Source organism: Dipodomys merriami, unplaced genomic scaffold (assembly GCF_024711535.1).
Source record: "Dipodomys merriami isolate MVZ:Mamm:240054 unplaced genomic scaffold, mDipMer1.0.p SCAF_11, whole genome shotgun sequence".
Taxonomy (NCBI): domain Eukaryota; kingdom Metazoa; phylum Chordata; class Mammalia; order Rodentia; family Heteromyidae; genus Dipodomys; species Dipodomys merriami.
The window spans coordinates 44,191,254-44,205,199 of record NW_027202382.1 but is presented as its reverse complement, the minus strand read 5'-3'; the positions used below and the strand labels follow the sequence as shown (position 1 = coordinate 44,205,199).

At 51.3% G+C, this 13,946-nt stretch overlaps 1 protein-coding gene across 1 annotated transcript; it reads right to left on the bottom strand.

Annotated features, from left to right (window-relative positions):
- Positions 1-391: 391 nt before the first annotated feature.
- On the bottom strand, positions 392-10,554 carry Tor1b (torsin family 1 member B). The gene is made up of 5 exons (XM_070014824.1): positions 10,320-10,554; positions 9,110-9,375; positions 6,736-6,911; positions 4,121-4,248; positions 392-2,879 (listed from the first exon to the last, which is right to left on the bottom strand). Exons 1-5 carry the CDS (start codon positions 10,519-10,521, stop codon positions 2,638-2,640), a joined length of 1,014 nt encoding a protein of 337 aa, XP_069870925.1. The 5' UTR covers positions 10,522-10,554; the 3' UTR covers positions 392-2,637.
- Between the last annotated feature and the right edge of the window lie 3,392 nt (positions 10,555-13,946).

The following is a 13,946-nucleotide window of genomic DNA, read 5'->3' as shown; positions in this document are numbered from 1 at the left end:
CATGAAACCAGCCATCGCCTGACACCACTTCATCCCTTCTGTTTGGGGATAACAGTCTTTGAGACAAACACCAATTTGTGTTGCCACATATCCAAGGCAAACACCCAAGCTGCTAAAGCACCTTGATTTATTTTGTAAGCTCAAATTTTGCTGCCAAATAAACCACTGAGAAAGTGAATGATGGTGGGGCTGGGAAGGTGGCTCGGTGGTAGAGCGCTTGCCTCGAATGCATGAGGCCCTGGGTTCAATTCCTCAGCACCACATACACAGAAAAGGCCAGAAGGGGGTGCTGTGGCTCAAGTAGTAGAGTGCTAGCCTTGAGCTGAAGAGCTGAGGGACAGGCCAAGCTCAGGCCCCACAATTGACCCAAAAAAAAAAAAAAAGAGTGACATTTCACAATGTAACACACAGGCTTTATTTTATCGTCAGTGGGTCAGTTCGAGCTCTTGTCCAGGATGGGAGGGGCAGGGTGGGGCAGGGTCAACTGAGATCTCCCAGCTCCACATCAGTAGTTCAGTCCAAAGTGCTCGACATGCGTTGAGTTCATTGCATCAGTGTAAACATCTCCCCTTGACCTGATGCCCAGGTTGTAACGGTAACTCAGCTCCAATGTGAAATATATCCTCTAAAACTCGAAAGCCTCTCGTGGCACTTTTTGTTGTTAGTCGTGGGGCTTGAACTCAGGGTCTGGGCGCTGTTCCTGAGTTCTTTTGCTCAAGGCTAGCACTCTGTTACTTGAGCTACAGCTCCACTGCAGCTTTGTCTGAGTGGTTGATTATAGGTAATAGTCTCAGAGTTTCTTGCCTGGCTTTGAACCGCAATCCACCTAGCTCAGCCTCCTGAGCAGCTAGGCTGACAGGTATGAGCCACGTGTCTGGCTTCATCTTGGCACTTTTAAAAGATACTCTATAAGGCATTTCCTAGTCAACAAAGTTGTCGTTCTACCATGTTCTGCACACAGAAAAACGCACAGTTCTAGCCATGTGTCTGTGGTAGCACCTCAGCAACGGCAAACAGTCCATGCCGGCCAGAATCTGAGTCCTGTTTCCCAAGTTGGGGCAGCCTTGTGGGGCTCCAGGGGGCGCCATCTCAAACAGCCATGGCTTCAACTCACTATAACTGTGACCACACTGTACCACACATCAGTAACAATGTGTACTATAGAGAACCTGAGAGAGTAACTAGAGTTTTTTTTTGTGTGTGTGTACATGTGTGCACTGGTCCTGGGACTTGGAACTCAGGGTCTGGGTACTGTCCTTGACCTTTGGTTCTTAAGACTAGTGCTCAGGAAGTGGCGCTGTGGCTCAAGTGGTAGACCGCTCTCCTTGAGCTGAAGAGCACAAGGACAGCGCCCAGGCCCAGAGTTCAAGCCCCATGACCGACCCCCCCCCAAAAGAAAAAAAATGTAGAAGACTAGTGCTCTACCATTTGGGCCACAGTTCCACTTCCAGTTTTGGGGGGTTTTGATGGTTAATTGGAAATAGTCTTGTGAACTTTCCTGAGGGGGCTGGTTTCCAACATGATCTGCAGATCTCAGCCTCCTGAGTAGCTAGGATTACAGGTGTGAGTAACTGGCACCCAGCTTTTCCTAGGTTTTAATACAACATCTAATACTTTATCATAAAATGCAGACGAACATGAAAAAAACCACACTTGTGCTTGTAAAAGCCAGGCATCTCTGTGGCAGGACACCCGGCCTGTCGGCACAGTGTGCTGGCCTGGCACGAATCAGCCGTGGGGAGCAGGCCTGCCCTCCCCACTCTAGCAATTCTGCCTGGAGTAGCTGAGCTTGACAATGGCACCTAGTGTAACAGGCAAGAATGTCACAGGGTATGCTGTGCGTGCAGTGTATGCACTGTACAGCGTGTGCTGTGTGTGTGTGTGTGTGTGTGTGCGCGCGCGCGCTGAGCCACCAGCAATGCTGGGGCTGGGGGCGTCAGGAGGTCACTGTACCCAGAAGACAAGCTTCAAGGAAGGCTTGGGCCCATACAAAGCAGGGGTCAGGATGTGGGCAGCAGGCAGAGCCAGACTCAAGAGAACTGTGTCCTGAGCTGGAGGACCAGGGGTTAGCACACACCAAGAGCTGGGCGTGCAGGACCATGTCCTCCCCACAGACACAGGGGTGCATGGTCGTGTCGTCCCGCAGACACAAGGGTGCACGGTCGTGTCGTCCCGCAGACACAGGGGTACATGGTTGTGTCATCCCCACAGACACAGGGGTGCAGGACCACCTCCTCCCCGCAGACACCATCAGCACCTACTGCTGCCACTCACCTCAAGTCCAGACCCTTGAGGCCTGCAAGTGCCCTGCAGCGGCAGGGGCAGCCGGCGGCAGAGGGGCCGTGCCCACTGCGGCAGGGCCTTGACCCTCCTGACCCCAGCAGCGCTTCCGAGGCATGGGAGCTGAGGGCCGCCGCCAGGCGCTTGCCTGCAATGGCAGGAAAGAACGGAGCTGCTGCCAGGCTCCATTGATGGTCAGTGTCTTCAAAACCGACTCTTAGCAACTTCTGGTCCTGCAAGTTGACAGGTAATGAAGGTGCAAAACGCCCAAAGGTCTCCAACATGCTTCTCCGTGGCAGGGCTCCGGGTGCAGGGGTGCCGGGCCCCAGGCTCCTCTCTGCCTGCACACAGAGGCCCTCAATAGAAATCCAGCCGTGACTGCACAGTCTTGCAGCCTTTGTCTGAGTAGATCTTCTCATCTTTGGGGAAAAATGTCATTTCATCTGTCACCTTGGTGACAATGTCCTCATTTACGGCAGCGCCGCGGGCCCGCATCTCGGCCCGCACGCACATCTTCACGTGTCTATACTCCAGGGGTAGGAAGGGGATAAAGTAGTCGACGAGGTTCCGGTCTATCAGCACGCTGTGCCACAGGCCACCTGCAGAGCAAGACAGGCCCCGCATCACTGCCACCTGGCCACACCCACCCCACAACAGCCCCAGAACATTCTTCAAGACAGTCATCTGTTTGTCTGTCTGCTGTCTGTCTATCTATGGAACAGGTACTGGGATTTGAGCTCAGAGCCTCATGCTCTTGCTCAGCTCTTGTGCTGAAGACCAGCACTCTAACACTGGAGCCAGGCCTACATTTCCAGCTTTATGCTGGTTCCTTGGAGAGTCTTATGGACTTTTCTAACCAGGTTGGCTTTGAACCAGGAACCTCAGCTCTCACCTCTTGAGTAGCTAAGATTACAGACATGAGCCACTGGGGCCTGGCTCAAGTTTTTTTTTGTTTTTGTTTTGTTTGTTTACGTTTTTGGTTGGTTATGGGGCTTGGGTCTGGGCGCTGTCCCTCAGCTCTTCAGCTCAAGGCTAGTGCTCTACCACTTGAGCCACAGTGCCATTTCCGATTTTCTGGTAGTTAATTGGTTTTTTTAGTTTTTTTTGGTTGGTCATGAGGCTTGAACTCTGGGCCTGGGCTCTATCCCTGAGCTCTTCAGCTCAAAACACTCTACCACTTAAGCCACAGCACCACTTCTGGCTTTGAGTGGTTACTTGGAGATAAGAGTCTTAGGAACCTTCCTGCCCGGGCTGGCTTTGAACTACAATCCTCAGACTTCAGCCTCCTGAGTAGCTAGGGTTACAGGTGTGAGCCACCAGCGCCCAGCTTCTGGTGGTTAACTGGAGATAAAGAGTTTCACAGCTTTTCCTGCCCGGGCTGGCTTTGAACCATGATCCTTAGATCTCAGTCTCCTGAATAAGCTAGGATTACAGGTGTGAGCCACCGGTGCTCGGCTTTCAAGTTAATCTTTTTTTTTTTTTTGGTCTGGTTGTGGGGCCTGAACTCTGGGCCTGAGCACTATCCCTCAGCTCTTCAGCTCAAGGCCAGTGCTCTACCACTTGAGCCACAGCGCCACTTCCGGCTTTTTTCTTTTTGCTTATGTGGTGCTGAGGAATCGAACCCAGGGCCTCAGGCATGCAAGGCAAGCGCTCTGAGCCAACTTCCCAGCCCCTCAAGTTAATCTTTTTTGTCAAGCCTGACAGGAAGTCTTGCCTGGACCAGCTGATGCTGGTGCAGGATCATGTTGTCCCCACAGACAAGGGTGCAGACAAGAGGGTGTCAGGCTCACATGGCAGAGCACAGGTCTCCCATGCCCCACCCCCACCCCAGGGAACTCACTGTGCTTGTTGTTGAAGACCCCGACCGACAGCACAGGCTCCAGATCCTTCAACTGGATCTCTTCCCGCTTTCTTCCTGCCCGCCAGAAGTCCAGTGCTGTCTTAGTTATAAGGTCCCCTCCCGCATTGCTGAGAAACAAAGATTGAAATCACACTTAAGATGTCCGTGTCTCGGGCTGGGAAGGTGGCTCAGTGGTAGAGCACTTGCCTTGCATACATGAGGCCCTGGGTTCAATTCCTCACACCACATAAGGAAAAAAAAAAAAAAAGATGTCTATGTCTCATCAGAAAAAGTGCTAGCCCTAAGCTTCACCCAGCCCCCTGTACTGAGAATTGAAGTCAGAGCTCTGTACATGCTAAACACATACTATACTACTGAGCTATGCCCCAGCCCTAAGCTTTAGTTCTTTTTTTTGGTCAGTTGTGGGGCTTGAACTCTGGGCTTGGGCGCTGTCCCTGCACTCTTCAGCTCAAGGCGAGTGCTCTACCACTAGAGCCACAGCACCACTTCCGGTTTTCTAGTGGTTTACTGGAGATAAGAGTCTCACAGCCTTTCCTGCCCAGGCTGGCTTTGAACCTCGATCCTCAGATCTCAGCCTCCTGAACAGCTTGGATTACAGGCATGAACCACCAGTGCCCGGCTGCTTTAGTTCTTTTTTTCCTTTCCTCCTTTGCTGGGAATCAAATCCCGGTCCTGTGTTCACTGGACAAATGCACTACCACTGAGCCACACCTCTAAACCTGACCCCAGCTTTATTTTTGTGCTTCTACTAGGGCTTGAACTCTAGACCTTATACCCTTGCTTAACTTTTTCACTTAGTTTGGCACTCTGCCACTTAAGCCACAGCCTCACTTCTGGCTTTTTGCTGGTTAACTGGATATAAGAATCTTGGGGCTGGTCTGGGAAGGTGGCTCAGTGGTAGAGCACTTGCCTTGCATGCTCAAGGCCCTGGGTTCGATTCCTCAGCACCACATAAGAAAAAAGCCGGAAGTGGCGCTGTGGTAGAACGCTAGCCTTGAGCTGAAGTGCTAAGGGACAGCGCCCAGGCCCAGAGTTCAGGCCCCAAGACCGGACCCCCCCAAAAAAAAAAAAAAAAAAAAAGAATCTTGGGGCTTGGTGCAGTGGCTCACGCCTGTAATCTTAGCTAATCAAGAGGTTGAGATCTGAGGATCGAGGTTTAAAGCCAGCCCGGGCAGGAAAGTCCCTGAGACTCTTTTGTCTCCAATAAAGCACTAGAAAACCGGAAGTGGTGCTGTGGCTCAAGCGGTAGAGCATTCGCCTTCAGCTGAAGAGCTGAGGGACAGCACCCAAGCTCAGAGTTCAAGACCCACAACCGACCAAAAAAAAAGAATCTTGGGGATTTGTATGCCACCATTCCCAGCTGCTAGTTTTGTTGCTGTTCTTGTTGGTCACGGGGTTTGCTCGGGGCGTGGGTACTGTCCCTCAGCTTTTTTCCCCAAGTGCTCCTATCACTTTGAGGCACAGCTCCACTTCCAGTTTTCTGCTTGCCTGGCTTCAGACCTCAATCATCAGATCTGTCTCCCGAGTACATAAGTTTACAGGCCTGAGCCACCAGTGCCCAGCTTTCTTCTTTTTTTTTTTTTTTCCCAGTCCAGGGGCTTAAATTCAGGGCCTGAGCTTCTTTTGCTCAAAGCTAGTACTCTACCACTTGAGCCACAGCACCATTTCTGGCTTTTTGTTTATGTGGTATTGAGGAATCGAACCAAGGGTTTCATGCATGCTATGCAAGCACTCTACCACTAAGCCATATTCCCAGCTCTAGCTTTCTTCTTTTTTTTTTTTTGCCAGGCCTGGAGCTTGAACTCAGGGCCTGGGCACTGTCCTTGAGCCTTTCTGTGCTCAAAGCTAGCACTGTACCACTTGAGCCACAGTGCCACTTCCAGCCTTTTCTGATTACGTGGTGCTGAGAAATCGAACTCACTCAAGGCCTCATGCATGTAAGACAAGCACTCTACCACTCAGCTACCTTCCTAGCCCCCCAGATTTTCCTGTTTATGTGGTACTGAGGAATCAAACCCAGGGCATGCATGCTAGGCAAGCACTCTAATGCCAAGCCACATTCCCAGCCCCTTCAACTTTATTCTTCACCAAGGAATAATTACTAAGTGCTACCCAGACCCCAAAACAAAATAAGCCACAAGGCTGCCCCAAGGAGCTGAACTGTGCGTCTCTAGAACTTGCTAAGAAGGTGCTTTGGCTTTCTACAAACTTCAGAAACACCTGTACAGTTACAGCTGTCCATTGATGACTTCATCTCATTCACCCTGTCCACACCTGACAACCAGAAAGTAAAAGATGTAAACAAGTAACTGAAGGCCTGGTAAACAGCATGCATGCAGTGTATGAGCTGGTGGCTCTCACCTGTAATCCTAGCTACTCAGGAGGCTGATAATCTGAGGAAAGTCTGTGAGACTCTTAACTCCAGTTAACCACCAGAAGAAAAAAAAGTGTCTGCATAGCTCAAAGTGGTAGAGCAGTAGCTTTGAGCAAAGGCTGAAAGACAGTACATAGGCCTTGGATTCCCTCTCACACGCACACACACACACCGAAAAAACCCAGGTTGTTCTGAGGGGAAAGGAAGGCTGGTAGCTCACCTGAGGAAGATGAAGATGGCTCTGCGGTAGGAGATCCCATCAATCTGCTCGTAGTAGTCTAGAAAGGGCTTGATGGCATCAATGATCCCGGGATGCAATTTGTCCATCTCGTCAAAAATGAACACAGAGCTGGAGCACGCGCTCACGTTTCCCCTAATCCACTTCTGTAGCTGGTCCTGCATGAACCATAAAGGAAGAGGCACCCTGGCTCAGGACGTGCGTGCTGGAGACAGAGCAGGCGCTCCCTCCCTCCCTCGCTCCATCTCAGCTTCATCAAAGGCGGAAACGGCCCGGAGTGCAGAAATGCAACCCTTCCTAATTCAAATCAACACGAATCCTGTCATTTTACTGAAAGGTGCAGGGGTACACGAATAGTTATCATTCATATTAATCACATCCTAATTTTCACTTCAGTGTGGACCGAAATCTCCAGACAATACTGAGGAATGAGGAAGTACAGGAATTCCTCAGCTCTACCACAGGGAAAAGTCTGCAAACTATTAACATTTTTTTTTTTTTTTAATCTACGATACAGTGAAGATACAATACAGCCTGGACAACTGTGGACGAAGGATGTGCAGTGTCTAGACAAGGCCTTGGCTGCTGCAATGAGCTAAGGAATTACATGAAAAGCATCCATTCCTGTACTTCCTGCGGTTGTCTTTTCTCTGAGGGGCTAGAGCAAGCATTCAGCCACTAATATCCATCTCTAGCCCCAGTAGTGGGGCTTGAACTCAGGGCCTCACCCTGGCTTGCTCATGGCTAGTGGGCAATCTGTCACTTGAGCCACGCTGCTAGACTGGCTTTTTGCTGGTTTGTGGGAGATGGGAGTCTCAGCTTTGAACCATGATTCTCACATCTCAGCCTCCTGAATAGCTAGGATTATAGGCGGAGCCACCAAGTGCCCAACTCCCAAAACACAAGCCCTCAACTCTAGAACACAAAAAGCCAGAAACACTCCATATGCTGTACTTATCTCGAGAGACTTATGACAAAACTTAGAAAACAAGATTATTTCGGCCAGGCACCAGTGATTCACTCCCATAATCCTAGCTACCCAGGAGGCTGAGATCTGAGATCACTGTTTAAGCCAGTTGGCAGGAAATGTCCTTGAGACTCTTATCTCCAATTAATCAGCAAAAAGCTGGAAGTGGATCTGTGGCTCAAGTGGTAGAGTGCCAGCCTTAAGTGAAAAAGCTAAGGGACAGCACCTAGGCGTGGAGTTCAAGCCCCAGTAGCAACATGTACACACACTGGCCACACCCACGCCTGTAAGGCTTCTTCCTCTTAGCACTCCTCCTCATCTTACAGTTTTGAAACCACTTTCACTTCCCTGTCCATGTAAGTTTCTATTTCTTATTTCAGCCTCCACTTAACAGGAAAAACATGAATGACAAGACATCGAGTGAAGGGGGAATGAGCCCGTTAGCTGTGGCCTGAGCACGTTAGAGGGAGCGCGTGTGGAATCCAGTTCTTTGAGGCTTTCTTTGAAGAAAGCAATCGCAAGGACTTGAAGGACAGGAGGAATAAAGGGATTAAAAGCTATTCAGGAAAAAAAATGTCTCCAGTCTTCCTGCAAAAGGCAAGTGCAAAGCTGAGGCCGCAGCACAGGTAGAGAGCAGCAAATACCGCCACGTCCAAATAAAGCATTTAAAGACGCCCCTCCTCAGCCAGGCACTGGTGGCTCACACCTATAATCCTCGCTACTCAGGATGAGGCTGAGACCTGAGGATTGCCTGGGCAGGAAAGTCTGAGACTCTTATCTCCAATGAACCACTAGAAAACCAGAAGTGGAGATGTGGTCAAAGTGACAGAGTGATCAAAAGAGCTCAGGACAGTGGGGCACTGGTGGCTCACACCTGTAATCCTAGCTACTCAGGAGGCTGAGATCCGAGGACCGTGGTTCAAGGCCAGCCCCGGCAGGAAAATCCACCAAACTCTTATGTCAAATAAACTACTCAAAAAAGCTGGAAATGGTGCTGTGGCTCAAGTGGTAGAGCACACCCTGAGCAAAAGGAGTACAGAGACAGCACCCAGGCCCAGAGTATGAGTCACAGGACCGGCAAAAAAAAAAAAAATAGGGCAACCCCATAAACGACCAACTGGGATCTCAAAGTGCCTTAAACTGGGTATGGCTGTGCACAACTGTGCTGTCAGCCCTCAGGAGGCTGAGGCAGGAGGGCCCAGGAGCTCAAGGGCAGCCTTGGACACATAGTGAGACTCTTGTTCATAAATACTCAGTAGAGTCCCGGGCTCCCCTAATGCAGAAAGAGAAGCCGAGGCCATGCGGGTGGATTACTGCAATGCAAAGCAGCAGAAGCTGGTCAGCAGGTGGTTCCCCAGGCAGACAGGGAGCCTCCGGGAGTTCTCTTGCCTGGTACACTTTCATCTTCTCCTCATGAGGAAAGTGCAAAGTTGATACAAACAGGTGGACAAATTTACTCTTCAGACCTTGAGGATGAAGGTTTTCAGCCACAATTTGGCTGACAAAATTCTTGCCTGTCCCAGCCCAGCCGTGCAGGGACAGCGTCAGTGGTTTCTTGGTGTGCTTGTTGTTCCGGAAGCCGGTGAGGGCCTTGAGGATCACTTCTGTGGCCAGGTGCTGTCCAAACAGCTTCTCCTCCAAGTCCCGCTTGAGGGCTGCACGGCCAGCCCCAGGAACAGAGAGAAAAACACATGTTAAAAAGACAACAGAAGGGGCTGGGAAGGTGGCTCAGAGGTAAAGTGCTAGCCTTGAGCTGAAGAGCTGAGGGCCAGCGCCCAAGTCCACAGTTCAAGCCCCACGACCGACCAAGGAAAAAAAAAAAAAGACAACAGAAGCTGGAGGCCAGTAGCCCAGGCCTGTAATCCTAGCTACTCAGGAGGCTGAGACTTAAGGATCGTGGTTCAAAGTTTTTCCGAGGACAATTACCGGAGAGACTTAGTAGTATCACCAACTTACCAGCAAAAGGCCGGCAGGAGAAGCGTGGCTCAAGTGGTAGAGCTCCAGCCTTGAGTGAAAAAGCTAAAGGGCATTGGCCAGGCCTTGAGTTCAAGCCCCAGGATGAGCACAAAAATGGGGTGTGGGGGTGGGTGGAGGGGGTGGGGGGGTGGGGACCAGGAAAGCAGCGCGTGCCCAGTTAGACAGTGGGAGGCTCAGCGTAGCGGGCGTCCAGCAGGGTCTCGGGCAAATCCCAGCGCCAACATTGAGGCTGAAGCACAGAGTTTGGCGGGCGGATGTGAGGTTCCTGAGCACTTAAGAACGCCATGAAAGAGATTCAGGCCTTCCAGGAGGAACTTTCTCTTGGCTTCGCTGCAGGCTGTTTCTCCTGCCAACCCTGCTGGCTTTTGTAAGAAAACCAAGGGCCAACGGTGGGGCCCCCGGCCGGGCCTGCGGCCTGCCCGCTCCCGGGGAGGGCTGCCGTGGCGTCTTCTGCTTGGGATCTCAAGGCCCGCGGACCGAGCCGGACGCTGCTTCCGAAGGCCCGGCGTCCAGGGCCGGAGTCCCCGAGCCGGCCCCGGCCACCGGGTCCCCCGGCGCCGTCCCGGCCGCCCCGGCCGCCCGTGCCCGCCCTCCAGCGCCGCGGTCGCGGCTCGGGACGCACCCGAGGCGTCGAGCGGCCGCTCCTCCACGCAGCACTCGGCGAAGCGGCAGTACAGCTTGGTGTAGGAAAAGAGGCCGGTGAGCGCCGACGCGGCCCCGACGGCGGCGACGCCCATGCTCACGGGCTCCAGCGCCGTCGCCACGTGGACGGCCAGCAGCAGCCACAGGGCCGCGGGGCCCCGCATCGACCGACCGGCCCGCATTCGCGCCAAGGAATCCGGACCCGTTCCCGGGAAAGCCGGACTTCCGGCTCGTGGCGTCATTTCCGGTATCGGACACGCCCATCCCTGGGGCGGCCATGTTGGTGACGGGCGGAGAGGTCTGCGCGCCGCCATCTTTGTAAGTGGCACGAAGTCATCCAAGTTCTTCATAATCAAAGGAACCCTATACATGACTGCCTTCCTTCTTCCTTCCTTCCTTCCTCCCTTCCTTTTCTTTCTTTCCTTTCTTCCTTTTTTCCTCTCTTCTCCCTTCCCATCTCCTTCCCACCCTTCCCATCTCCTTCTCTGCCTCACTTCTCTTTTCTTTCCATCTCTTTTCCTTTTTTTCTCTGCTGTGCTGAGGATGGGACGCAGGGCCTCACACACCATCGTTTTCTGTGTCTGTGGTACTGAGGAATGGAATTCATGCATGCTAGGCAAGCACTCTACCACTGAGCCACCTTCCCAAGCCAATATTTTTATTTTTATTTTATTTTATTTTATTTTTTTGCTTATGTGGTGCTGAGGAATTGAACCCAGGGCCTCAGGCATGCAAGGCAAGCACTCTACCACTGAGCCACCTTCCCAGCCCTCCAAGCCAATATTTTGAATCTTGTCTTCTCCCTTCTCCACAGCATGATGGTGCTCCTTGTCTTTGCTAAATTTCCACTTCATGCCAGGCACTGCTAGAAGCAGACACCTGTAATCCTGGCACCCCAAAAGCCTGAGATCTGAGGACTGAAGGTGGAAGCCAGACCAAGCAGAAAAGTGCTTCGGTTTGTTTTCCTGGAATCATGCCTGGGCACTGTCCTTTAGTTTTTCCTTCAAGGCTGGCACTCTACCACTTGAACTACAGCTCCACTTTTTGTGATTCATTTAACATAAGAGCCTCACAGACTTTTCCTGCCCAGGTTGGCTTCAAGCCACCATCCTCAGACCTCAGCCTCTTGAGTAGCTAGATTCACAGACATGAGCCATGGGTGGCCCAGCCCATCTGGGATGGAAGGGGCTGGAAGGAACCCTCTGCTGTGGGGAGGGCTCTGTCCTTCAGCTTCCAGGCCGGCCTGGGTTTTCAGGACCAGAGACAGCGTCCCCTTGGGAACTCATTTCCCTCAGGACTAATTCATTGCAAGGACTTACCTACTACTACCACAAGAGCCCTGGAAGAGCTGGTCAGCTACCAGCTGGGGGACACCAGGCTGAGTTCAAATACCTCGCTGTTACTTACTATCCGCAGCCTTTGGCTGATCTCACACACACACACACACACACACACACACACACACACACACACACACACATGACATAACAGAAGATACAGAAGATATTCAAAAACCCAGACTTCCTTTATCTGAGTACAGTGGTGCACACCTGTAATCCCCACCCTTGAAGTGTTGAAGTAGGAGGAATTCTAGTTGAAGGGCTAATGGGCAAATTTAGTGGCATCCTATCTCAGAAACAAAATAAAAACAAAAGGGTTTGGGAGTGTGGGCCAGGTGATAGAGCACTTGTAAAGCCATGGATTCAATCCTGAGCACTGGAAAAAAAAAAAAAAACCCTACTTGTTTTGTGTGTGCCAGTCCTGGGGCTTGAACTCAGGACATAGACACTGTCCCTGAGCTTCTTTTTGCTCCAGACTAGCACTGTACCACTAAGCTACATTCCCAGCCCACCCACCCCCAATTTTTAAAAGTACAAACTGTTCCCATTAATCTCGGATCCCCAACAACTCTTAGTGGCTATCATGTACAGAGGGTACATGGGACTTGTGTTTCCTACTTCCTGTTGCCACCTGATGTACCAGCAATACAGTTCCTCCCTATAAAATCCTCATGGCTACAGAATATTCTATGTGCTTTCTTTTTTATTACACTTTTTTATGATATTGCAAATTTGGTATTTAAAAACACATGTAATGTACTTAGTTTAAAATCATCCCCCCCACCCCTGGCTGGGAAGGTGGCTCAGGGGTAGAGTGCTTGCCTTGAATGTATGAGGCCCTGGGTTCGATTCCTCAGCACCACACAAGCAGAAAAAAAAAAAGCCGGAAGTAGTGCTATGGTTCAAGTGGTAACACACTAGCCTTGAGCTGAAGAGCTGAGGGACAGTGCCCAGGCCCAGAGTTCAGGCCGCGCGACCGGACCCCCCCAAAAAAAACAATTCCCCCCTCCTTTTTTTTTGTCAGCCGCAGGGCTTGAACTCTGATTCTGGGCACTGTCCCTCAGCTCTTCAGCTCAGGCTACTTGAGCCACAGCACCACTTCTGATTTTCTGGTGGTTTATTGGAGATAAGAGTCTTACAAACTTTCCTGCCCAGGCTGGCTTGGAACCATGATCCTCAGATCTCAGCCTCCCAAGTAGCTAGGATTACAGGCATGAGCCACCAGCGCCCAGCGTTCACCCCATTTTTATTACCCTCCTTTGTTCCCTCCTTCTCTCCCTCTCTTCCTTCCTTCCTTTTCTTTGTGCTGGTCCTGGGGCTTGAACTGCTTTCCTGAGGCTCAAACTGCTGTCCTTAAGCGTCTTTAACTCAAGAACAGTGCTCTATCACTTGAGTTGCAGCTTGACTTCCAGCTTTTTGGTAGTTTATTGAAGATAAGAGCGTCATGGACTTTCCTGGGCTGGCTTTGAACCTCGATCCTCAGATCTCAGCTTCCTGAGTAGTTAGGATTACAGGTGTGAGCCGCCTAAGCCCTGCTTGGCTGACATTTCAGAGGGGGGTGGGGAGGGAGGGTTTTCTCAGGTACCCAGGGTGCCAGTGAGGTGAGGGATGGGAAGGAAAGAAGCAGCAGGAGCAATGGGCATCTCTCTTTCTTCTCCATTATCCCCTAACGACATCTGTTTTAGCCAGGAAATTGAGTAAGAAAAACTGCCTGAATCTGCCAGACACCCTCAGGGAAACCTCTGACCCTATCTTCCTTCTCCTTTTCTCTTCCTTCTTCTCTTCCTCTTCCTCCTTCTCTTCCTCCTTCTCTCTTCTTTTCTCTCTCTCTTCCCTCTCTATCTCTTCCTCCTCCTCTTCTTCCTCTTCCTTCTCTTCTTCCTCCTCCTCCTCCTCCTCCTCCTCCTCCTCCTCCTCCTTCTCTTCCTCCTCTTCCTCCTTCTCCTCCTCCTCCTCCTCCTCCTCCTCCTCCTCCTCCTCCTCCTCCTCCTCCTCCTCCTCCTCCCACTCCTTCCTTCTGCTTCTCTTTGGCAGGAGGCAAGAACTATATAAAAAAATACCCAGTGCAATCAGGAACCAGTGGCTCACACCTGTAATCCAAGCTACCCAGGAAGCTGAGACCCAAGGATCACAGTCCAAAGCCAGCCTGGGCAGAAATGTCTATGGAAATTCTATCTCCAATTAGCTGCCAAAATATTAGAAGTGCGGTTATGGCTCGAGTGGTGGAGTGCTAGCTTTGAATAAAAGAGCTGGGGGGTGGGGGGAGG